This window comes from Mustela lutreola, chromosome 8 (assembly GCF_030435805.1).
Source record: "Mustela lutreola isolate mMusLut2 chromosome 8, mMusLut2.pri, whole genome shotgun sequence".
Lineage (NCBI taxonomy): Eukaryota > Metazoa > Chordata > Mammalia > Carnivora > Mustelidae > Mustela > Mustela lutreola.
The window spans coordinates 104,445,064-104,469,710 of NC_081297.1; the positions used below are offsets into that span (position 1 = coordinate 104,445,064).

Consider the following 24,647-nt stretch of genomic DNA (forward strand, 5'->3'; position numbering starts at 1 on the left):
CCCAGAGAGGGCGGGCCGACGCCACCTCACCATTCCCCGCCCCTGGACCCCGCGGCCCGCCACGGACCGAGGGCCAGTGCTCAGTGCAGAGCAACCCGGCCCCAGGCGGACTGTAGCGGCCGTAGGGGCCCTGATCGTTACAACGGCTGCGAAGAGGCTGCGCGCCTCCCAGCGAATCGGTGGGAGACAGGCTGGAAGCCGCGGAGAAAAGGTGAGGGAGTGAAATGCCTCTCCACACCCCTTGTTGAACGCGCGGGAAGCGATCTGCCCACCCCCAACCCTGTCCGGTAGGCAATCGCTGTTCCCACCTTCCGCCGCCGCCTTGAGTGAAGCCGGAACGACGGGGGTCACGGCGGGGGTCAGAGGGTAAAGGTCTTGCTCCCAGCAGCCTCCGCGGTGGATACGTCGCCATCTTGGATCCGCGGGACAAGAAAATTCATGCGGTGAGTTTTTGGCAAATTTTCGGAAGTCTGGCAGCGGGGCGCGCGGCGGGGGCGGCGGATTCGGGGCCCCCTCAAGGCTGGGGAATGCCTCGGGGCCGGCCCGGCCGCGCTCGGGGTCCGCGGGCAGCGTCCTGGCCCGCCGCTTCCCGTTGCTTTTGTCTCGGCTCCAATCGAGAGAGGGAGAGCGGAGCGGGCGGGGAGGGGGGGTGGCGGCGGTGGAGGAGGGAGGGGGTGTGTATGAGGAGGGTGGTGGACGGGACGTAAAGCGTCGCTGTACTTGGGTGGCTGCAGCGGCAGCCCTGGATCCTAGGCCTGGTCCCTTTCGCGGGAGCGGAGGCTTCTCCTAGACTCCGCTCCGCCCGGCTCCCGCCAGCGCGGAGGAGCCGCCACCGCCGCGCTGCTTCCTGGGGAAGAAGAGAAGGCGGCAGCAGCGGTGGCAGAGGAGCCCGGGTCCGCTTTAGACGGGCTGCCGCGTTCCCAGCAGCTGCCGCGGTCTCTGGCTGTTCACATTTTCTCAGTACACCCACATCACCTGCAACTTGTGCGTGTTTGTGTGTGTGTGTGTGTGTAATAGATGGGGTTGGGGGAGACGGACACGGGACTGGCTAACGGGCCTCAGGAGCCCCCAGGCCCTAGGATACCAAAGAGCATGGTTGGTAGAAAGAGGAGGAGTGCAACTGTATAATGCTTTCTCTGCCACCGCACCCGGAGGGTGAAGCTTGCGAGGAGAGATAGAGACTGAGACGGGATAGTCCTGGGGCGGCGGAGGAACCCGAGACGCTTCTGTTTGTGAAGTTGCTAGTCCTAGCTTTCTACTTCCGCCGGGGCCTCTCCACCTTGTGCTGTCTTGGGTCTAACTTAAAAGTTTCACGGAAGAAATGAGTGGGGTTGAAGGAGGCCTTCCTAGTTTTTAGTTGAGGCTGTAGTCCAGCTGGGAGAGAGAGCATCTGACTCTTGTTAACTGTTAGTCCTCGGCGAATGAGGATTCTAGGTTTCTTTTATAAAAGCTCTTCCAATGTTTTAGAATTTGCATTTATTCCTGGCCCTGTAGGTATGGTATTTCCACCACAAAAGTCTTACATACGGGTACCACCCTCTCGGAAGGAACCTAAACATCAACTTCCTTTGCATCCTAGGAGAGGCCTTCCTTCACTTTTAAACATCCAGAAGACCGAATGCAACACATTCTGTTTCATTTTCATAGAACTTTTGGTCAAAGAATCTTACTTCTTTCTTAATCTTCTGGACCTATTCTAACAATTAAGTACATTAATACCAATCTTTACGTTCTTGGAGAAATGGTGGAGAGTATGGAGTTAAAATCTGTTCACGAGGGAGGCTATACTTAATTCCGTTCAAAGTTAACACATTTCCTGTCATGCTTGATATTAGGAATTTCTAGACTTCAAGAATCGTTAAGTATAGCTTTTGATTCGCCTTTTGAAATAACATTAGTGGAAATAAAGTATTTATTGGATAGAAATATCAAAGTATCTATTTACATAATGGGTTTAAGTTGAGTTGTTTGGGAATACTTAGTATATTTGACAGCAGTTATTTCTTAAATATCATTGAGCACATATCTTTTGCAATTTTGGAAGATAACTTTATCCCGGATTAAAAAGGGTTGATTGAGAATTGCACTGGACTGAAATGGTTAAAATGTCTACATTGAAATGGTTAGAGGTCTACATTCAGATATTTTCATTGAAATATTGCTTAGACCAGGATCTTCAGTAAGCTTTGTATGTTGAACTCCTCTTTAGTTTGTAGTTCTTTTCTGATAATAAATCTAAAGGAAAAGTAACTATAAAACAAAACTGTTCCACTTTCTTGACTTTGTCTCATTTACTTTTAAAAAGGTACTTTTCTCCTTTTCTAAAGACAGTGAATTGCAGTGACTTCTGTGCATACTTTGTAGACAGGAATTGAGAAACTTTCCCATTTTTTGCATCCTAATTAATGTGTCAGTAAAAATAGATTATCTTAAGCAGAACCCTTTTATTCCAAGTATACTGTATAGAGATATCTGTAACCTAATCTGATACTCTTGGGGAATGAGAATTGCCTGTATGCTTAACCAGGCAACAGATACGGCCTTTAAAATTTTTTCAGTTCCTGTAATACTTCGGTTTTAAAGTAAATTTATGCTGTGGAAAAATTGGGGCAAAATGTTAGAGTGTATTTATATCTCTTCGTTTGAGAGGTACTTGGTCTTGAAGATAAAACACAAAATGATATTCCTCCTCAAGAGATCTAGTTATCTGTATTATTACTTAATGATTTTCAATGTTTAATTTACTTTTTGATTTTTCAGAGATACTTAGTTTTAACCTGATATCTCTTTTTGTTCATAAGAAAATAAGTACTTCAGATATATGAGTAGAAGTGCTTCTAACCTAGTTGTTTTGGTTCTTATCTCTGGTAGGTAATGGTATTGAAGGTACTTGTATCTTAAAAGACTCTTAGAGAATTTTTCACAACCCATGGGAAGTTATAATTTTGCCCTGTTCAGTGACAGATTTGCTTCATGAGATTTTCTGACACTATAGAAAAGTAGATCATGCTTCACTTTTATATTTATAAAATAACAAGTAGACATTAATAGACTAATAAAAATAAGGGGTTTTTTTGCTCTTTTAAAAGCAGTGATAGGGGCGCCTGGGTGGCTCAGTGGGTTAAGCCACTGCCTTCGGCTCAGGTCATGATCTCAGGTCCTGTGATCGAGTCCCGCATCGGGCTCTCTGCTCAGCAGGGAGCCTGCTTCCCTCTCTCTCTCTCTGCCTGCCTCTCCATCTATTTGTGATTTCTCTCTGTCAAATAAATAAATAAAATCTTAAAAAAAATAAAAATAAAAGCAGTGATAAATAGTATTTTTAAATTAGGCTGAAATTTTTAGCTGTACAAATTTTGTTCTATTATTATATCTTTATTTCCATATGGTTACTTAATAGGCAGTGAGGATAGCTTATGCAAATAGTGATACAGTCTTAGGAAGAGATACTACTAAGTAAAATTTTGTTTGTTACCTAGTCCTCCAGTAGATTTTGTAATACAAAGAAGCAAAAGAAAACCAGGGTACCAGGTAGGGCAGTTTTACAGACAGAGAGTCAGTCTGAGTTGCACTGTAATTTTTGAATATAATTACATCCAGTGTATGTACATACACTATCAAGGGATCTAGCGCTGTGTTATAAGAATCATTCTGATTGATGATATAGGTGATCATTCTGCTTTACTACGGATAATTTCTACCTGTGATACTTAACATTGTGACTTTCATTAGATATTTTCAAAGAGCTGTAAATTGATGTCTGTTACAGAAAGCCTGTCTTTGAAAAGAAATAGAATAGACATTAGTGTTTTTAGGTTTTAAAATTAAAATCTTGATCCTGGTTTTGTTCATGGAGTCTTTTCATCTTCAGCTTAAATACTATGTATATATATTTCCTCTTGCTTTAGTTATTCTGTTTGGCGTCCTTTATTTTTAATTCTTAAAACTCCTCTCTATGACGGGCCATGCTGATATGGCTCGTTCATTTATTTATTTTGTCTATACTTTAGGGATGACCTGGAAAAAGAATTCCCTATTATGTTTTTCTAACAGCTTGTTCTCTGAGATGCAGATGCACATCTCTTGGCATATCATTTGGGGGTATGCTGCATTACGAAATAATAAAACGGTTTATAGTGTTTGTTTTTGGTAACATTTCATAGCTTATATAATATGGAAATATAAGTTATATAGGAGAAAAAAATTTCCCATTTCTGGATACTCTTAAATATTTTGTATAGGCTTACTTGGGGTCTAAGTCTAGTTATATTTAGCTAGATATTTTGGACATATTTGCCACCTTGAAATTTTTCCTTTTTTTTTTTTTTTTTTTTTTTTTGCTTTCATGCATCTGTTTTTGTGTGGGTGGGTGGGAGTACTTTTACTGTCACTTCTTTGTTGTTTGACAAACTTCTTATTCTTCAGAACTTTACTCTGGTGTCACTTTTTAAAGATTTTATTTATTTGTTTGACAAAGATCACAAGTAGGCAGAGAGGCAGGCAGAGAGAGAGGGAGAAGCAGGCTCCCTGCTGAGCAGAGAGCCCAATGCGGGGATGCGGGGCTCGGGGCTGGATCCCAGGACTCTGGGACCATGACCTGAGCCAAAGGCAGAGGCTTTAGCCCACTGAGCTACCCAGAGGCCCCTCTGGTGTCACTTTTTAAGTGAAATCTTTCCTAAATCCCCAAATCCTTCTGTTGTACTGCTTTTAGTCTTCAAACCTCGATAATTAAACGTGTCTTGCTGTATTGTAATTTACTGTCCACTATATCTACCATAATAACATCCAGTGGACTGTAAGTACCTTCCTACCTAAAAGGTAGGACTTTGTTTTTTTATGTTTACATTTCTGTTATCTTCTGTAGTCATAGGATTCAGTAGGTTATCAATAAATATGTGGTAAACTGAACTGTGCCATATCATCTTTTGATTCTATGCTTTCAGAGAGCTGAACAGACTGGAGAAGGGGATGGGAGGAAGGTCCACCTTGTATTCTTTTGCTTCCTTGAATTTTGTTTTTACAGATTTGTATCTAATTAACTACCTAGGGGAAACTAGATAACCATCTTCTTAGAGAATTGTATGTAGAGTAAGTGTAGGAAAGGGAAGGATATTAGTAATAAAGTGCCTCTGGCAGAGTGTTTAAGTCTGTATTGCAGTATTTTGTATGGCTAAGGTCACTGGTTGAAGGAGATATTTAGTACAGACAGTCCTAGACTTAGGATGGTTAACTTGATGATTTTTTTTTGACATTATGATGTTTCAGAATGGCTCAAAACTACTGAAGGAGTAGAAACTATACTTCAGATTTTGATTCCCACCCACCCCTGGGGCTAGCAGTGTGCTCTTCTGATACTGGACAGTATCTTCTGATTCTCTTCTGATACTGGACAGAGGCAGCCACTCAGAGCTCTCAGCCAGCCTGGCGCAAGGGTAAACAACCAGTACACCCATAATCATTCTGTTTTACACTTTCAGTGTAATATTCAATAAATTACATGAGATTTTCCGTACTTTATTATAAAAGATGCTTTGTGGCATTTTGTCCAGTTGCGGCATTTTGTCCCGTTGAGCACATTTAATGTAGGTATGCTAAGGAATGGTCTTCAGTAGGTTAGGAATATTAAATGCATTTTCAGTATAATGATAATTTCAATTTACAATGGGTTTATTACACAGTAACATATATTTGTCATTGCTTAACCATGAGCTCCTATTAGATTTCCGCTTTTGAAGTTAGATTGTTTCGTTTTCACATTTTTACTTCTAATGATTGAGTGCCTAGGAGTTCTCCAGTTCAAATACCATTATCCTTATGAAAACTAGGTAGGGATGACTTAATGTATCTTTATTGGTAGTTTAAAATCTAAAAAGCCCTGAAAGTGATGTTTTTTTTTTATTTGCAAGCATGGTGGCTAATTCCAACTGAAATTAGTAAACCTGACCATAGGCTTCATTGGTTTATCTAATTTTCCAGCTTTCTGCTGGAGAAGTATTAATGTATTTGATTATTGGTACTTTCGAGGCCACTCTGGAATTTATTAGGTTATAAATGATATATACACTATTTTGTCTTTTTAAAACCTGAAGAATTTCAATTCTGAGAACCATCTGGCCTTTAAAGGTTTGAATTAGAGATTGTGCACCAATTTTGAGTCCCATTTTTTGAGAGGTAGAAATTAAATAACACTCACTGAATTGCATTTAGTGGAGAGGCTAATATTTCACTTAAGTTTTTAGAAATCTTTTAAACGCTTCGTTTGCTTATATATTTGTCAGAGACTTTTTAATAATTGAAAAATAAAGATACAGAGAGGGTATTTTTTTTAAAAAGATAATTTGAGGGGCTCCTGGTTGGCTCAGTTGGTTAAGCGTCTGCCTTTGGCTCAGGTCATGATCTCAGGGTCCAGACAGAGATTGAGCCTCACGTTGGGCTCCCACTCAGCAGGGAGTCTGCTTCTCCCTCTCCCTTTGCCTCCTCCCCACCCCGCTTATGTATTCTCGTTCTGTTCTCTGAAATAAAGTCTTAAAAAAATAAAAATAAAAATGTAATTGGGGGAAAAAAAGGTAATTGGATCCAGTACTCAGGACACCAGTCCTTTCTCTGCTTTTACTGAGTTGAAATGTCTTTCCTTACATGAAAGTAGATGAGTGCCACACTTAGTAATTTTTTTACTCAGCCAAGGAATGATAAACAAGAGAAAATTATGTGTCCTGGCAATTTAGGTAACAATGGGTAGACTTGATTTTTTTTTTTTTTTTTAAATATACCGATATGCCGTCTTACCATTTATACGTTTGGATATTGAAACAGAACTCCATTTTGTGTCAGCATCTTGACAAAATGTAATGATTGATTATGTAATACAGTGTGCTTGGGAGAAGAACATTTGGTTTTGTGTCATATTTGGCAGGAATGTGTTCTTGTGTTCCTTTTTATATTGTAAATTATGCTTATTCATATAATTTTTATATTTAATTTTCTGTTGTAAGAGTTTTTAGAGGGTGGTATCATAACAGTATTCAATAATTAATGTCATTCAAAAGACCTGATTTCCTTTTGGCTTAATTTTACTACTTAATATTTTAAAAAATAGTTTATAGGTTGCAAAGCACTTTCATATGCATTATTTTCTATTTGAAGTTTGTTTGTTTATATATGTAAAATAATCTCTACACCCAAATGGGACTCGAACTCACAACCTAGAGATCAAGAGTTAGTTGCATGTTCTTTCAATTGAGCTAGCCAGGTGCCCCCAGTATCTCAACTATACATGGTTGTCATCTTGATGGTTACTTTTTAAATAAGTCTGTATGTTAACATTAACGTGGAGATAGAACAAGCAAGCTGCTTTGACTTTTACTGAAATTAGGAATTGGTGGGATGCCTGGGTGGCTCATTTGGTTAAGTGTCTGCCATTACCTTAGGTCTTGATCCCTGGGTCATGGGATAGAGTCCTGAGTGAGTAGCCTGCTTCTCCTCCTGCCTGCTGCTCCTCTGCTTGCGCTCACCTGTGCTGGCATGTGGGCTCACGCTTGGGTGCACGCTCTCTCTGACAAATAAATACATAAATAAATCTTAAAAAAATACATAAATAACATTAGTAATTGGGAATTATAAAAACCATTTTATTCTTAGACTGGACTCAGCATCTAATATATTTCTCAGTTTAATGCTACACTAATACCACTCTATCCTGATTTATCAGATTAAATAGGTATAAGTGGAAGGTTTTTTTTTTTTTTTTAATTGGTCATCTTGCTGATTCAGGATAATTAATACAGACTTTTGAAAGAGAGGTGGGAGGAAATTTTTTGCTTCAAGCTTGACTTTGTTAAAATACAACAGTTCACATTTTAAAATATTGTAAACTGTCAAGAAATGTCAGAACTTTAAATAAATTATATTTTGTTATATAGGAATAGGTAGTAATATTATATCACATCGATGCAACATTTTATAAACTTACTGCACAGTTATTTTGAAAGGACAATAATTGTGGAGCAGATATGCCTTGAGCTTTGCCTTGATTTACTAGTGTACAAAATAGTGCATTATTATCTGTTTTCCCTTGCCATAATGTGGGACGCTTTCTTTACATGATGAGGAATAATTAATGGATTTTTTTTTTAACTAAATGCTAGTTTTTATAATTTGAGTGAGCATGTTTGGCCTTAGATTAGAAAAAAAGTAAAGCTATAACCATTCTAATCTGTGCCCACTTATGAGAAATTGTGGATGAATTCATAGACCTGTCAAGCTAGACTTTGAGATGCATGGCAGAACTATTTAACCTGGCAGCAATGAGCAGCCTCCAAAGTGTTTAAATTTGATGTGAGATGTACTTCTGGATTCTGTGTGTGTGTATATCACACATCCTAAAATAGATGTGTATGTATTAAACAGTTGTAGTCTAGTGCTTCAGGGAATCTGACTCTGCTTTTTAGGTGTTCCGGAGCATAGTTTGAAAACCACTGGACTTGATCGCTAAGGTCATTTCCACCCTGAAATTCTGTGGTTTTAGAAAGTGAAGGCTGTTTCGTCTCTTCGTAGATAAAGAATTCATAGGATTTACTTGTTTTTGAGTAACATTTGGGTAGAAATTGTTTAAGTTTAAATTTCAGGCTCAAGTGATTCAATGTTAGCATTATAAGTATTTTCACATAAATTCTTTAATAATTTGAGTGTTTATGCTCTTCTAGACATTGCTGTAGTGCTGGGTGTATGTGATGGTGAACAAGACAAGTCTCTGCCTTCATGGAGCTTACATCTTAGGGAGACAAAATAAACAAGTAAATAATTTCAGATAGTAATTGTGATGAAGAGAATAAAGAGGGTTAAGGGTATAGCAGTTGATCACGGATAAAAGAAGGAAACCATTTTAAGTAGAGTGGTGAGGGAGAGCCTTTCTCTGGAGGTAGCATTTGGGCAGAAACTGAAAAAAAGAGAAAGCCATGCAAAAGTCTGGGGGAATGGTTTCCCAGACAGGAAGAACAGAGGGCCCTGAGAGGGGGTCAAGTTTTGCATATGGTAACAAGAAATTTCATCAGCAGTTACTTAGTGCTTTTGGCATAAATAGTGGTAAATTCTAAAGGAAAAAAGATAAGACAGTTTGTGTCTTTCAGCTGTTGAAAATACTGTGTTGGATCCAGTAATTTACAGTAACTTTTACAGACAGCTATAGGCAGCAGGGATTATTTTTTTACTAAGAGGCATGATGTTTGCTTTATCAGGTGGAATTGGGAATCTTCCTGCATTAGTGGAAAATTTTGAAAGAGTAGATTTTAAACTTTTTATATTGGCATAGAATTATGCTTCAAGAGTTTTGGGTTTTGCAAAGCTGTTCATAGTAGATTTTCCTTAGAAATTAATTAGTAATAATTTTCATGTTTAATTATATCTCTTTGTACAGTTCAGTACACTGCCATGCACTTTTAAAGGTGCGACTGAATAATTCTTGAGGTTCACTTTTTGTGGTGCATGCTGTGGATACATGTTAGAGTAGAGCAACCTTGTTTGAGGTAGTTAATGAGTTTTCAAGGAGGAGATAGTTGAATTGGGCTCTAAAGGGTGATTAGGAGTTCACTAGGTGGTGGAGGGCACATGATCAGCATTGTAGATAAACCGAGCCTGGGAGAGTGTGTAGGATTTGGAGAATTGCAAAGTAATCTGCTATAGTTCTTAATGGAGTTCTGGGACGTTAATGAGAAGTTGTCTGAAGGAATGAACTTGCCATAATGTGGGACGCTTTCTTTACATGATGAGGAATAATTAATGGATTTTTTTTTTTAACTAAATGCTAGTGATAATCAGATTTATGCTTGTGGGGGGGGATTTTTGGATTCCACAGTCACATTATAATTAAAATCATGAGCTTGATGGTGTGGAATTCTTGAAGGAATATATTTTCTTCGTTAGAAAAATTGAGTGTTTTTTATTCATACTGCAGAAGTTATTTATTAAGAACTGTATGACTGAAACTTTTAAGTTTTTATCTTCCAGAGAAATGTTTACGCCAATACTGGTAGTTAGAAGTTTTACATCAATGGATGAGATTTGTTACATACGTTTTAGGGCAGGCAAAATTTAAATGTTGTTATTTGACATTATTTGCAGGCATGAGATTTAACATTATTTAGATAAATGATAATAACCCCAGCAATATGAGTTAGTGATAGATTCTTCATAGAAAATGATGCCAACCTATACAGGTGTTCCCTCCTTTTCAAAAGTTCCCATTGTGCCACTTTGTTTTTATGAAATATTTACATTATTATCTGTTTTCCCTAACCAAAAGAAGAGAACTTTTGCTTTATGAGAAGAAGGAGAAATGAAAGTAGTGTTTAGTGTTTTATAGTGAGTCTCTTCAGTGCACATTTGGAGTGAACAGGAGGGGTGCTTCTCCGGGAACCAACTCAGCATCTGAGTATCAAGCTGCCATAGCTTTGAACTGTGTCTGGAGGCACCTGTGCTTTATCTTGATTTATTTTGTGCATTTGTTAGCAACAAGTGTCCTAAGATATCAGCAAAGCCAGAGAAAAGTTTTGGGGGACTTTGGGAATGCTCAAAAAATTTTCCATACAAATTAATGGTAATTGCTTCTCTTTAAGGTTTCATAGGAATGCTTTACTTTTAGATGGTGGAGAAACCTGTATTTATGTTACTACAGGTGCTTATTTTATAGTGTTTAGATATGTGCATCTGTGTATGTTATTCAGAATACTATATAACAGTTACACACTTATTTTAGGTTATCGGCATTATTTGTTAATTCCAAAATGAAAAAAAAAAACAAAACTGAAAACCTCAAATGTATGTTTTTAAACAGACTTGATTCCATAAGAATGCAGTTTGAGCAAACTAATACTTTGATAGTATGTATTATATGCCAGTTTTCATAGCAGAAGTTAATGAATTTACCGTTATGACTTGCAGCTGCCCAAGTTACCCAATTGTCTATTTAGTTTATTTTTGGCTGAATAAGATGGAACTGATTATGACTCCTGTTAAAGAGAGTTATTAAATTGTGCTGCGATTGTACATGATGTCATTAAATTCTCTGGTACTAGCTAGTCTGAATGGGAATAACCATTCTACCACTTTTAATTAACTCTCCGACTTATTCTCCCTAAACTTCAGTTTTCTCATTTGAAAAATGTGGATAAATAGATTTGATGTAAGGAATAAAGGCTCGAGTCGGGTTTTTGTTTTGTTTTTAGAGTGGGATTGCTACTTAAAGATGAGATTCTGAAGCAAAAGAGAATTAGCCACAGTTTTTCACAGTGCAATATGCTCTCTTTTGTGTCAGATTTATAAATGTAAACAAGGAGAATGCAGTTTTGCTCTTAAGAATCTACACATTTTGGGGGCCCTTGGGTGTCTCTGGGTTAAAGCCTCTGCCTTCGGCTCAGGTCATGATCTCAGGGTCCTGGGATCAAGCCCGAGTCGGGCTCTTTGCTCCCCGGAGAGCCTGCTTCCTTCTCTCTCTGCCAGTTTCTCTACCTACTTGTGATCTCTTCTGCCAAATAAATAAATCAGTCTTTTAAAAAAAAGAATCTACACGTTTTTCCTACCAGAAATTTTCTTTAGATCACATTGTGTTAAGTACTTTGGTGGTTCTTTGAATAAATATGTTGCTCTCTCTGAAGCTCTTGGTAGGGTGTATGGTATAATAGGCATTTAGTAATTACTTTGGTAAATGGGTAAACCTAATGGAGAGAACCTTAGTTAAGGTGTTTACCACTTAAAGCCTGAGTTATGTCGAGCTGTCTATAGCAAGTTTCTTTTCTTTGCCTCAGTTTCCAAATCCCTAAAATGAATAAAATATCTTCTTAGGAGCATGTAGACTATCTGACAATAGATTTGTAGCAGTGTGGGTTTATGTCACTTTTCCTTTTTTTAAAAAGATTTTATTTATTTATTTGACAGGGATCACAAGTAGTAGGCAGAGAGGCAGGCAGAGAGAGAGGAAGGAAAGCAGGCTCCCTGCTGAGCAGGGAGCCCAATGTGGGGCTCAACCCCAGTACCCTGAGATCCTGACCTGAGCCAAAGGCAGAGGCTTTAACCCACTGAGCCACCCAGGTGCCCCAGTGTCACTTTTCCTTTATGCAGAGTAAATATTCCAGAATATTGGAGGAAGTTCAGAGGGAAAAATTAGCATAGAATTATTATTTATTTTTTGAAAGTTGAGAAACTCAGGTTGTTTATTTACCTTTGAGTATATGCTTATCTTAAACAGAGAGATAATACATTGTTTTGGGAAGACTACCACACTTGGATTCAACAAATGGGTTCTAGTCTGGGTTCCAGGAATTTATCAGCTATGTGTTTGGGCAAATCAATTACTATTGCAGAGCGTTTTAGTCATTTATATCTTTTAATGTTCCTGATGAGAGTTGAGATAATGAAAGCAAGAGCATTTGCTTAATTGTAAGGCAGTGTGAAAGTGTTAATGGTAATGATTCCTGGTTATTAATGATTGTGATACAACTAGTAGTTTTAAGTTGTGTGTTCATTCTTTCATTTTATTTTACCTTGTGGTACTGCTGTGTCCACTGGGTTTTCCCTTTATTTTTGTGCAGTTAAGTAATTGGCTTATTGGACTTTTCGGAGGAGGGAGTGTGGGGAGTTCATCATAGTAGGCTGGTTAATACTTGGATACTTTTGCATGCTGAAGTCCTGATTCTTTCCTTCTGTAAGTAAATATGGCAGGAAGTTTACCTCATCTTCATTTCCTCTTCATTAAGGTTGAAAGATGGTAAATGTTCTTTGGGTTATTCCCATTGTTTGTAACTATATTGGTGTGCTTTCTCTTTATTATTGTTAGACTTTTTTTTTTTTTCTTAAGGATTTTATTTATTTATTTGACAGACAGAGATCACAAGTGATCACAAATAGGCAGAGAGAGAGGAAGAAGCAGGCTCCCTGCCCAGCAGAGAGCCCGAAGCAGGGCTTGATTCCAGGACCCTGGGATCATGACCTGAGCTGAAGGCAGAGGCTTTAGCCCACTGAGCCACCCAGGCACCCCTAGTCAGACATATTTTTGTGAACTTCATGCCTGTTTTCCCTACAAGTGAAATTCATTTATAATTTACAATTAACACTTTGAGAGTATCAATGTAGTAGTTTGAAACTGTTGTATATTCTTTGTTTATGTAATATGTATGAATAACTTCTTAATTTTTTTTTTTCCTTCTTCCCTTAAATCTGTAAGCTCTCTTGGGTGTTGAGTCCTTTGAAGTATTGAATACCATATAAGGAAAGCAGTACTAAGTAATTGCAGTAGCAGAGTAAAGAAAGTGAATCAGAGAGTAATGAAATTTGGAAACTGATTGTTCATTGAAGGGAAAGGCTTTGCTTTTACTGTCACCCTTGTAAAATTGGAATTGACTAGAGTAGCTAGAGAATTCATTTTTTTTCCCCAGAATAGTTTACAGTCTAAATTGTATGGTTAGAGAACTTTTATTTTTTTTAACTTTTTAAAAAATTTTAAAAAGATTTTTATTTATTTATTTGATAGAGATCACAGGTGGGCAGAGGGCAGTCAGAGAGAGAGGAAGGGAAGTTTAGCAGGGAGCCGGATGCGGGGCTTGATCCCAGGACTCTGGGATCATGATCTGAGCCGAAGGCAGAGGCTTTAACCCACTGAGCCACGCAGGCGCCCCAGAGGGCTTTTATTTTTAATTGTATATGCGAGCCTTGGGGCGGTAGTGTGCTGAAATTTTAAGACATGGCAAAGGTAATTTTTTTTTTTAAGATTTTACTTATTTGAGAGAGAGAGAGCGAGTGTGAGAGAGCGCGCACAAGCTGCAGGGAGAGGCAGAGGCAGAGGGAGAGGGAGAGACAGACTCCCTCTGAACAGGAGTCCTACATGGGGCTTGATCCTAGGACCCTGAGATCATGACTGAGCTGAAGGCAGCCATATAACCAAACTGAGCTACCCAGGTGCCCCAGGTTTTGATTTTACAAAATTAGATTCAGTTTTAACACTACTTCAAAAACCGTTTATCTTTATTTCTGACTTATTAATTGGCTCAGAAAAAGAACAGCTAAATTCTTTTGATTTCTAAAATTACTCACATTAATGTATTGAGAAGTTGAATTTTTTTAAAAGAGAAAACTTGTAATAGAAATGATTTCCTTGTAACTTACTATTTTACCACTTTGGATTCTTGAATATAGATACATGTTGTTATAGTATACTGAGGAAATTAAATACTAGTATTTTCTAGTTTTACATTTTTATATGACGCAAATAAAATGTGAGGTTATGCTAAAGGAATCTGGTAAGAAGTAATAAAAGCAAATACTTATAGAAAAGTGGAAAATAAAGATGAGAAAAAGAAGAAAGTAAAAATTAGTTGGCAGTTTTGCATAGTAGAAAACTGTTAACCTGGGCAGACATTATTGTATTGTGTGTGTGTCTGTGTGTGTGTACAGCACTGTGGTCTCTTATATTTCTCCTTGATTACTAAAGTAACACAGGGTAATGTGGAATATCCAAAAACTGCTAGAAAGTTTAAAAAGAAAGGGAGAACATCCAGAAACAACCACTGTTCCCATTTTTGTAATAGAGAAATTGAGCTGTACTTAGTGATTTGCAACCTGTATCTTTTTTTTTTTTTTTTAAAGATTTTATTTATTTATTCGACAGAGAGAAATCACAAGTAAGCAGAGAGGCAGTCAGAGAGAGGAGGAAGCAGGCTCCTTGCGGAGCAGAGAGCCTGATGCCGGGCTGAATCCCAGGACCCTGGGATCATGACCTTTAACCCACTGAGCCACCCAGGCGCTCCTGCAACCTGTATCTTTAAAAACAAACACCCTTAGATCATAAGCATTTTCCAGTGTCATTCAGTATTTATCCAAAACACGACTCCTAATGGGCAGAACATAACTGACTTAATTATTATTGAACATCTAATTTTATTTTGATGTTTCATTTTTATAAATGATATTGTGGTGAATATTTTTGTACCTGCATTCTTATTTGCGCATTTGAATATTTCTTTAGAAAGTGTTTCTAGAGACACTTGGGTGTCTCAGCTGGTTAGGCGTCTGACTCTTGATCTCAGCTCAGGTCTTGATCTCAGGGTCCTGAGTTCAGGCACCTTATTGGTCTCCACAAGGGATGCCAACTTAAAAAAAAAAAAGCTTCTATAAGTGTAATTATTATTTTAAAGTATTGGAGGTAACTCCAGTGCTTATTAAGTAATTGCTGAGTTTTTAGTCAAATAACTTTTCAAGCTTAATGTCTTCTATAAAAGAGGCTTAATATTGATACTTAACCTCCTAGGATTGTTAGCAGTGAGTGATAGTCTATGTAATAACAGCACAGCCTATAGCATTCCTCATCTGCCCTTTCATAAATAAGCTTCTTTTCCTGTAACATTTATTGTATAGTCATTACTTTTAACAATTTTGTCTCTCATTCTACCACTAGATCATGAGTAAGGATTGAGTCAGTTCTGTTCACTAATGTGTATTTGAAACCTTATGTAGGGCCTGACAAATAATTGTTGAATGTATGAAAGGTTATTTTCTAAAGCTTTTAGTGTTTACCTTTTTTCTTACAGCAAGGCTTTGCCAATTTACATTCTCACCAGCTATGTGTGAATGAATTGTCTTTTTCACTTTATTGTTAATGAGGCGGAGTACGGTTATGTAAAAAAAAAAAAAAAAAGTCCTAAAATTTGAAGGTATAAACTTAGAATATTAAAAATTGGTAGGTTTTTTGTTTTGCTTTTCGAAGAGTGGATCTTTTTTATTGTACAATTTGTGTTTGACATGTTTTCTGTTCATATCTTTCATTCTCAATAATAATACTAAGAATAAAATAATAAAGTGTTATAATGCCAACTCTGGTCCTCTCCTAAGCATCATTTTATATATCCTGGGGGAAAAGCAAATCATATTCAATACCACACAGATCTGGAGTGAGGTTAACATATAGAGGTTCAATACCAAAATTCTGCACAAAAGTGGTTTACACTGAATAAACTAATGATGTAAAAGTTTAAGAGATTTTTCCCTAATTTAATTTGCTAATTAACAGTAAAAATGCAGCTGTTACATTAAATGCCAAAATAAGGTTGTATTTTTACTATTTTCTTAAGCTTACGTTGTCTGGAGGGCTTCAGTTTGATACCCAGATGTGAATTTGAAAAGAGCTAGTGGTTTGATAGTGGGCGTTAGACAAAGTAACACGTATTGTATTAGATATTTTCTGTATGTTGTTCATTTCTTTTATTTATTCATTTGGCAAATAATTTATTTGACTCCTGTTGTGTGCCAGGCACTGTTCTGAGAGAATATAATAAAATGAACAAATAAAATAAGTAACATAAAAAATAACACATACTGTGTCAGAGGATGGTAGGGGTATGGAGAAAAAGAGACCAGGGGAGTATGAAATATGTATGGGATGCAGATTTAAATTGGTCTTGGAAGTCCTCTCCTTAGAAGGTGATTGAGTGAGCCTGTGGTGAAGGAACAGTCCTCTGCATATCCAGGAGAATGGTTCCAGGAAGGAACAAAACCCCAGAACAAATGCCCCGAGAAAGGATGTCTAATGATTTGATGACTTATGATTGAAAAATTGTGAGGAAGCCTATGTGACTGGAATGTGGTGGGAAGCGGGGAGGATGGCAGGTTGGTACAGAAAAGGTAGGAAGCCAGAGGCAAGTTAGGAAAGATTTTATAAGCCATTAAAAGAACTTTGGTTTTAACTCTGAGTAAAATAATCTTATATATACACTGCACAATTGTTACATAGTTGGTTGAATTATTTCCATTTTTTAGTTAATAAAGGTTCTATAGGGTAGCTTGTAGTTAATTTTTTCAAAGTCTTAATAGCTAATGAATGGCAGAACCAAGATATGAACTTAGGTCTTTGACTTCAAAGTTTATGGCTGTTTTATTACACGGTCATTCTTGCCTCGCATACTTCTAGAGGCTTTCTACAATAACCCCTCCCCCCACACTGGCCAAAGCCAAACCAGGATTTATAGTGTGGATCCAGGGTGAGTGTCCCCATGCATGTGTGGGGACTAAAAGGCTCAGAAAAGCGTTCTCTTAGTGCAAAATATATTCAGATACCTTCTATTACATTATAAAACGTGTTTTTAAACATGCTAGTTTTAATACACTGTATTGATTCCATGGCCCGGTGTTGGAGCCCATAGTTTGAAAATCACTACACTGTTTTCTTTATAATGCCAGAAGTTCCAAATTTATCTGTGGCTTTGAATTAATTGTAAGAGTGACTGCTTTGTTTACTTAAGAAAAATCCTTATATCTATAGAATTAGCTCTTCGGTTGGGAAGCAAGATGTTATGCAATCAGATTATAAAAATATATAACATTTGAAAGTTCATATATGATTTTAATTTTCCTTCCAGAAAAACAGCAACTTAGGAAGGAAACTTAGATGGCGGAATTAAGTCTTGTGGCAAGAGGATAGGACAATTAAGAACAACAAGTTAATGCTGCTATTACCACTACTACTGATTTCTGTCAAACATTTATTATACTGTTTTTTTTTAAAGCAATTTAATATGTTTCTTAAATATTCTAAGAAGTTTTAAAAATACATATATCTCCTATTACAAATCTCTTAGGGCAGAACCTATGTTCAGTTTGATATCTATAGGAACGAGTACCATTTTTTTAAAGCACTTTATTACCATTCTTATTTTTAAGTCAACTACATACATATAATACAAGACGCCCGTTTAAGTGTCCCTTAGAATGAGTTTTGACAAATGTATATACCCGTAACCATCACCACAATCCAAATGAAAACATTCTCATCATATCCAAAGTTTACTGCCCAGGCAGTCCTTATTTGTGGTCATAGGCACCCACCAATCTGCTTTTTGTCTCTATAGATGGGAGTTTACTTTTTTAGAGGTTTGAACAAATGGAATTGTACAGTATGCTTTCTTTTGTGTCTGACATCTTTTGCTCAATGTGACATTTTTAATTCAGTGTTGTTTCATGTATCAATCGTTCATTTCTTTTGGTTAGTATTTTGTGGTATTCTAACAGGTGACTACAACTTTGTTGAATGAATGCATATTTAGCACAGTAATACCTCTCCCTCCACAATTTTGCTGCATTTCTTTTTCTATTATGAGGATGCTAAAATCTCTTCTAGATTGTGTATACATGTTGCTAGACTTAAGTTGTGTATACATTATGTAATGGAATGATTTAATAGTAAAAGATATTCAAGATTTAGGCTGAATGACCTTTGCATGAATCCTTTTTGTTTTGCCACCCTATACCTCATAAGGCAAGTTAATTAACTTTTTTTAAGCTTAGTTTCCTCTTTTCTAAGATGAAGGTAATAATAGTTGTTGATGTATTAAATTGTGTGTAAACATTCTATGTAAAACATGTATTAGGCCTTTTGTAAAAATAGTAATGTAATTTAGTGATGATTTTTGGACAGAGGTGTTTAGTGTCTGCTTTTTATCTACTAACAAAATTGTGTCTACCCATAGAGTTGCAGTTTTAGATTTTTTATTAGTATTCATTAATGGTTTGAAGAAACACATGTTTATGCTTACTAGCAGTTTTATCTAGTGAAATCGATTACTTTTAGGTCTTGATTAGTTTACTTTTAGGTCACAAAATTGTAGGTTTTTGCTAATTAAAATGATAAAAGAGAATTCATAAACTTTTTTTCCACAGGTTGAAGGCTTAGTGAAATTAAAAAGATGGAAAAAATAGCGGTAATTCTAGCTCTTCATTATTGGCAGATAATTATTTCAAAGAGCAAAATACTAATGGGGAGAAAGGAACCAGGAAACTAACATATATTTGAGTCAGGCTTTTGTAGTAGTTTTTTACATACCATTTGTTCATTCAGCAAATTTTAATTTAATACCTACTAGGTATCTAGTACATGCCTCACTGTTGGTGGGCTTTTGAAATTAATGCGTTTTGCTTTTTAATCCCCCCACTTAATGCTATTGCTGGGTAAGTATTATATAAATGTGTATTTGTTGAATGCACTAAACTTTTTATTTGGCTTTGGAGCAGAGGTGACTTAATGTGTTTTTTAGCATATTAAATCTTTTTGTGACCAGAAGATAGTTTCTAACTTACCTAAATAATTAAAAGGTTATTAAAGCTGTAAATGTTGATATGGTTTAAGTGACTTCTGATTATGCTTTTATCAAAAGATTTGACCTTTGGGAAGAAAAAATTAAAATGTTGGGGGTATAGTAGTGGGCTTTGTGATTGTGTTTGGTATATATAGCAAATTTAGAATAAGGACGGGTGCCTGACGAACTCAGTTGGAAAACATGTGACTTTGATCTTGGGGTTGTGAGTTCGAGTCCCAAGTTGGGTGTAGAGATTATGTAAATAAAAACTTAAAAAAAAATTTAGAACAGGGGTACTGAATTTTGAAGGGTATCTTTTGGTAGTTTTTTTTCACTACAGAATTTTACTGTTTGCCAGTATGTTACATTTTTTCTTAAATTTTATGGTTTAAGTTTAGTTGACTTTCTGTCTTATTGATAACTGGCTAAATCAAACATGCTTTTGTAAGCACACATTCATTAGGAAAAGCTATTAGATGAAACAGTTATTAGAGGAAGGGTAGCTCAGTCTGAAAATATATAATGTAGAGGATAAGATAGAATTTAGTAGGAAAAAATACAATAGGGATTAAATTGTAAGTGATAATGTGGGATAGATAATAAATTGTGCTTTTGAAGATATAAAAAAATGTTAAAATAAGAACCTTAAAAACTAGCATTCAGTTTTTAGGCATTAGGATAGACTGGAAACATTCTCATTTGGACTTGGAGTTTTTAATCCTGTGTGCCTTAGGATTCAAGGGGTCATTGAAAATTGGGATACATTTGTTATTTCAGTATTTCAGAAATGCAAACCTAATGAAAAATTTTTATTTGCTTTGAGACTGAACAGTCTAATTAAAAGTACTGTTTTTGGCTTTTCATAAAAGACCTATCAATTTATGGTAACCACAACCATCTTCTGGAGATTAGAATCCCTTATTGGTAGTTACATGGGTTTAATAAAGATAGAAAACCCATTTTATCTAATAAAATCATAAATAGGAGAAAAATAGTTTTGAGTCCTTGTTGAACATGTGAGCCCTTTATATATATAAATATATAATGGAAATTATCATCTCATCCTTCCACTGACATAGCGGTTGTAATCTCAGAAAGGTCATGTCTGATTACTTTTATCTGGTACTATACCTTTGCTATTCTTCACTGTAGTAGCATATTACTCTCTGTCTGGCCTAGCATTTATCACTGTCACTATCAGAAATCATTGGTGTTTATTATTTGTTAGATGAAAATCCATGAGGGCAGGTACTCTGCCTGCCTTATTTTTTACTTAGTATCTTGCCTGTGTATCCACCTAGAATAATGTTACATTCCCACCTGCAAGGTATGAGGTACCTAGTTTTTCCACTTCTCTCCAACACTTGTTACTGTGTTTTTGTGAATATAGCTGTTATACTGAGTTTGGTCTTGTGGTTTTAATTTGGATTTCCCTAATGACTAGTGGAAATGTTTCTCACTATAAAAAAAATCTGATGGGGATTTTGATTGGCATTGTAATAATTGATCAATAAGTTTGGGAAAAGTTGACATTTTTAATTATATTGGGTTTTCCAAACCTTAGACCTGGTATATATATCTCCCCATTTATTTAGTTCTTTGATTTTACTTGTCAGTGAATTTGTTTTTAGTATACAGATCCTGAAAATATTTTGTTAGATTTACAACTATGTATCTTATTTATACTTAAATATCACATTTTGGAAAAATTATTTGGAGCTATACTAACTGTTACTAGATACGGAAATGGGATTTTTTTTTTTCTTCACATGGAGATCTTTTTTGTGACCTTGCAAAGCTCATATAGTAGGAACTTTTTTGGTAGATTTTTCTGTAATGTTACTCAGGCAATCCATATCATCTTCAAGTAGGGAAGATTTGTTTGTCTTTATAATCTATGCCTTTTGTTTCTCTTTTCTTGCATTACCACACTACCTAGGTCATCCTTCCCTAATTTGCAGTCTTAAAACATGAAAGAATTCAGTCTTTAACCGTTAAGTATAATGATAGATGCAAGTTCGTCAAATTAAGGAAATTCTATTTTATTCCTGGTTCACAGAAAGTTTTCGTGATGAATGAATGTTGAATTTTGCCAAATCATTTTTCTGTGTCAGTTAATACGGTAACTTGGTTTTTTTGCCTATTAATATGGTAGATTGTATTGATTGACACTCCTGATTAGAGCAGTTTTCTTATCATTCACATACCACGTATTAACTCACGTGTCTAAGATGTCAAATTCAGTGGTTCTTAGTTTATTCACAAAGTCTTACAACCATTACCACAGTTTATTTTAGAACATTTTTTTCACCCCAGAAAGAAATCTTATACACTTTAGCAGGCCCTCTCTATTTCCTTCCAACCCCCACCCTGACCCACCCTTAAGCAACCATAGATCTGCTTTCTGTCTCTATACATTTGCCTGTCCTGAACATTTTATGTAAATGGAATACTCATGACTGGCATCTTTCACTTGGCATAATGTTTTCAAAGATTGTACAAATGGAAGCATTTATCTGTATTTTATTCCTTTTATTGCTGAAGAATATTCCATTGTGTGGATATACCACATTTTACTTATGCATTTATCACTTGATGGACATTTGTTTTTTCTGTACACTTTGGTTATTTTGAATATGCTGCTGAGAACATTTCTGTATGAGTGTTCATTACATTTCCCTTGCTTATATACATAGTGGAATTGTTTGGTCATGTAGTAATATTATTAAACCTCTTGAATTGCCCACTGTTGTCCAGAGTAGCCCTACTGTTTTACATCTTGCAAGCAGAATATGAGAGTTTTAATTTCTCCAGATCCTGGCCAACTCTTTTTTTTTTTTTTTTTTTTTAAAGATTTTATTTATTTATTTGACAGAGATCACAAGTAGGCAGAGAGGCAGGCAGAGAGAGTGAGAGGGAAGCGGGCTCTCTGCATGTGGGGCTCGATCCCAGGACCCTGAGATCATGACCTGAGCCGAAGGCAGTGGCTTAACCCACTGAGCCACCCAGGTGCCTGATCCTGGCCAACTCTTGTTACTGTTTTATCTTTTTTATTATGTATTATTTTTATTATAGCCATGCTGCTGTGTATAATCTCTTTGTGGTTTTCATTTATATTATCCTGATTAGTGACATTAATATTTTTTTAAAAGATTTATTTATTTGATAGACAGAGGTCACAAGTAGGCAGAGAGGCAGGGAGAGAGAGAGGGGGAAGCAGGCTTCCCACTGAACAGAGAGCCTGATCCGGGTCTCAATCCTAGAACCCCCGGAATCATGACCTGTTTAATGACCATTCTTAATCCCCTTCACCTGTTTCACCCACTCCCCAACTGTTCCCCCAACTACTAAACAACACTTTTGTTTCCTATGAGTTGGTTTCTGGTTTATTTGGTTGGTTTTTTCTAGATTCTAGTGTAAGTGAAACCATAAGCTATTAGTCTTTGACTTATTTTACTTGGCATAATACCCTCTAGGTTCATCACTGTTGTCAAAAATGACAAGATTTCATTTTTTTAAAAAAATATCTGAGTAACATGCATTTGTATAACCTATACCACATCTTTCTCCATCTATTAATGGACACTTGGGCTGCTTCAATATTTTGGCTATTGTAAATAATGCTGCAATGAGCATATGGGCTCATATCCTCTTCAAATTAGTGGTTTTGTTTTCTTCTAATAAAATACCCAGAACTGGGGGGGAAAAAAAAGGCAGAAGGCAGAGGCTTTAACCCACTGAGCCACCCACGTGCCCCGACATTAGTATTTTTGAGTGTACATATTTAGTCACTTGTATATCTTCTTTGGAGAACTATCTAGTCAGATCCAGATCCTGTATCTATTTTTAGTTTATCTTTTTATTAATGAGTTTTAAGAGTTCTTGTATATTCTACATACAGATTCCTAATTGGATATGCCTTTTTTTTTCCCTTTAATTTTGTTTGAGAGAGAGCAAGAGAGCATGAGCTGGGTGGGAAAGGGCAGTGAGAGAGGGAGAAGCAGACTTGCCACTGAACAGGGAGCCCAGTGTGGGGCTTGATAAGACTCTGGGAATCATGACCAGAGCTGAAGGTAGACGCTTAACTGACTTAGCCACCCAGCGGACCCTGGATATTTGATTTTTAAATTTTTATAGTTTTGATAACATTCAGCTTACTATTTTGTCTTTGCTGTTGTGTGGAAGAAGGCACTGCCTAACCTAAGGTTGTGAAGATACATTCCTTTGTTTTTGTTTTTTTTTTCTCTTTTCCCCTTACACCCTCGATTCTCTTTTGTTGATCTGTATGTTTATTGTTATGCCAGTATGTCTTGATTACAATGTGAAATTTTCAGACCAGTAAGTGTGACGACTCCAGCTTTGCTGTTCTTTATTAAGATAGTTATTAGTCTGAGTCCCTTCCATTTCATTGTGAATTTAAGGATTAATTTGTCCATTCAGAGAAGCCAGGTGGAACTTTGGTAGTGTTTGTGTTGAATCAGTACCTCAGTTTGGGGAGTACTGCCTGCCTTTAGATCTGTGAACAGAGTGTCTTCCCATTTATATAGTTCATCTTCTAATTTCTTTTAGTAGTGTTTTGTAGTTTTCAGAATATTAATTTTGTAGTTTTTTGGTTAAACTTGTAACTTAAGTATTCCTTTCTCTTTGATGCTTCAAAAATGGAATTCTTTTCACTCTCTCTCTCTTTTTTTTCTTATTTTAAAGTAAGCTCTAGGCCCAACATGGGTCTTGAATTAAGACCCCAAGATCAAGAGTAGTATGCTCCACTGAACTAGCCAGGTGCCCTGAGTTTTCTTAATTTCATTTTTTGGTTGCCTATTGTTAGTATATAGAAATGCAATTTTTTTTGCACATTTGTACCCTGCAACTTTGCTGAACTCTCTCTTTTTTTTAAAATCTTTTTTTAAGATTTTATTTACTTGACAGAGAGAGAGATCCCAAGTAGGCAGAGAGGCAGGCAGAGAGGAGGAAGCAAGCTCCCTGCTGAGCCGAGAGCTGGATGCCGGGTATCCCAGGATTACAACCCCTCTATCCCAGGATTACAACCCGAGCCGAAGGCAGAGGCTTCAACCCACTGAGCCACCCAGGCGCATCTTTGCTGAACTCTTATTAAACTATTATAAAATTGGTACTAGAATTTAAACTATTACTAAACTTGCATAAAATTTAAGGTTTTTAAGTAACTTTTTTAGCGTTTTTTTATATACAAGATCATACCATCTGGAAACAGTGATAGTTTTACTTCTTCCTTTCTGATCTGTGTGTTTTTTATTTCATTATCTTGCCCAGTTATTCCAGCTAGAACATTCAGTAAGTACAACGTTGAATAGAAGTAGCAAGAGTAGACAGACTTATTGTAGTTTTTTCCTAGATACCCTTTATCAGTTTGAGGAAGTTCCTTTCTATTTTTAGTTTGTTGATGTTACTATCATGAAAGACTGTTGGCTTTTTTCAAATAATTTTTCTGCACATGAAGATGATCATGTGATTTTTGTCTTCTAATAACTTAGTATATTTCATCATTTGATGCTTGGATGTTGG

At 36.6% G+C, this 24,647-nt stretch overlaps 1 protein-coding gene across 4 annotated transcripts in view; it reads left to right on the forward strand.

Annotated features, from left to right (window-relative positions):
• The first annotated feature begins 301 nt into the window (after positions 1-301).
• The window catches only part of CNOT2 (CCR4-NOT transcription complex subunit 2), a 124,361-nt gene continuing 100,015 nt past the window's right edge, over positions 302-24,647 (forward strand). For 3 of the 4 annotated variants that reach the window (XM_059186310.1, XM_059186309.1, XM_059186316.1), the window contains exon 1: positions 302-443. Coding sequence is in view for 2 of the 4 variants with exons in the window: in XM_059186309.1 (XP_059042292.1) it covers positions 439-443 (5 nt within the window). In the remaining 2 variants the exon portion in view is untranslated. The remainder of the gene's footprint in view (positions 444-24,647) is intronic. The other variant, XM_059186314.1, reaches the window with a different exon arrangement.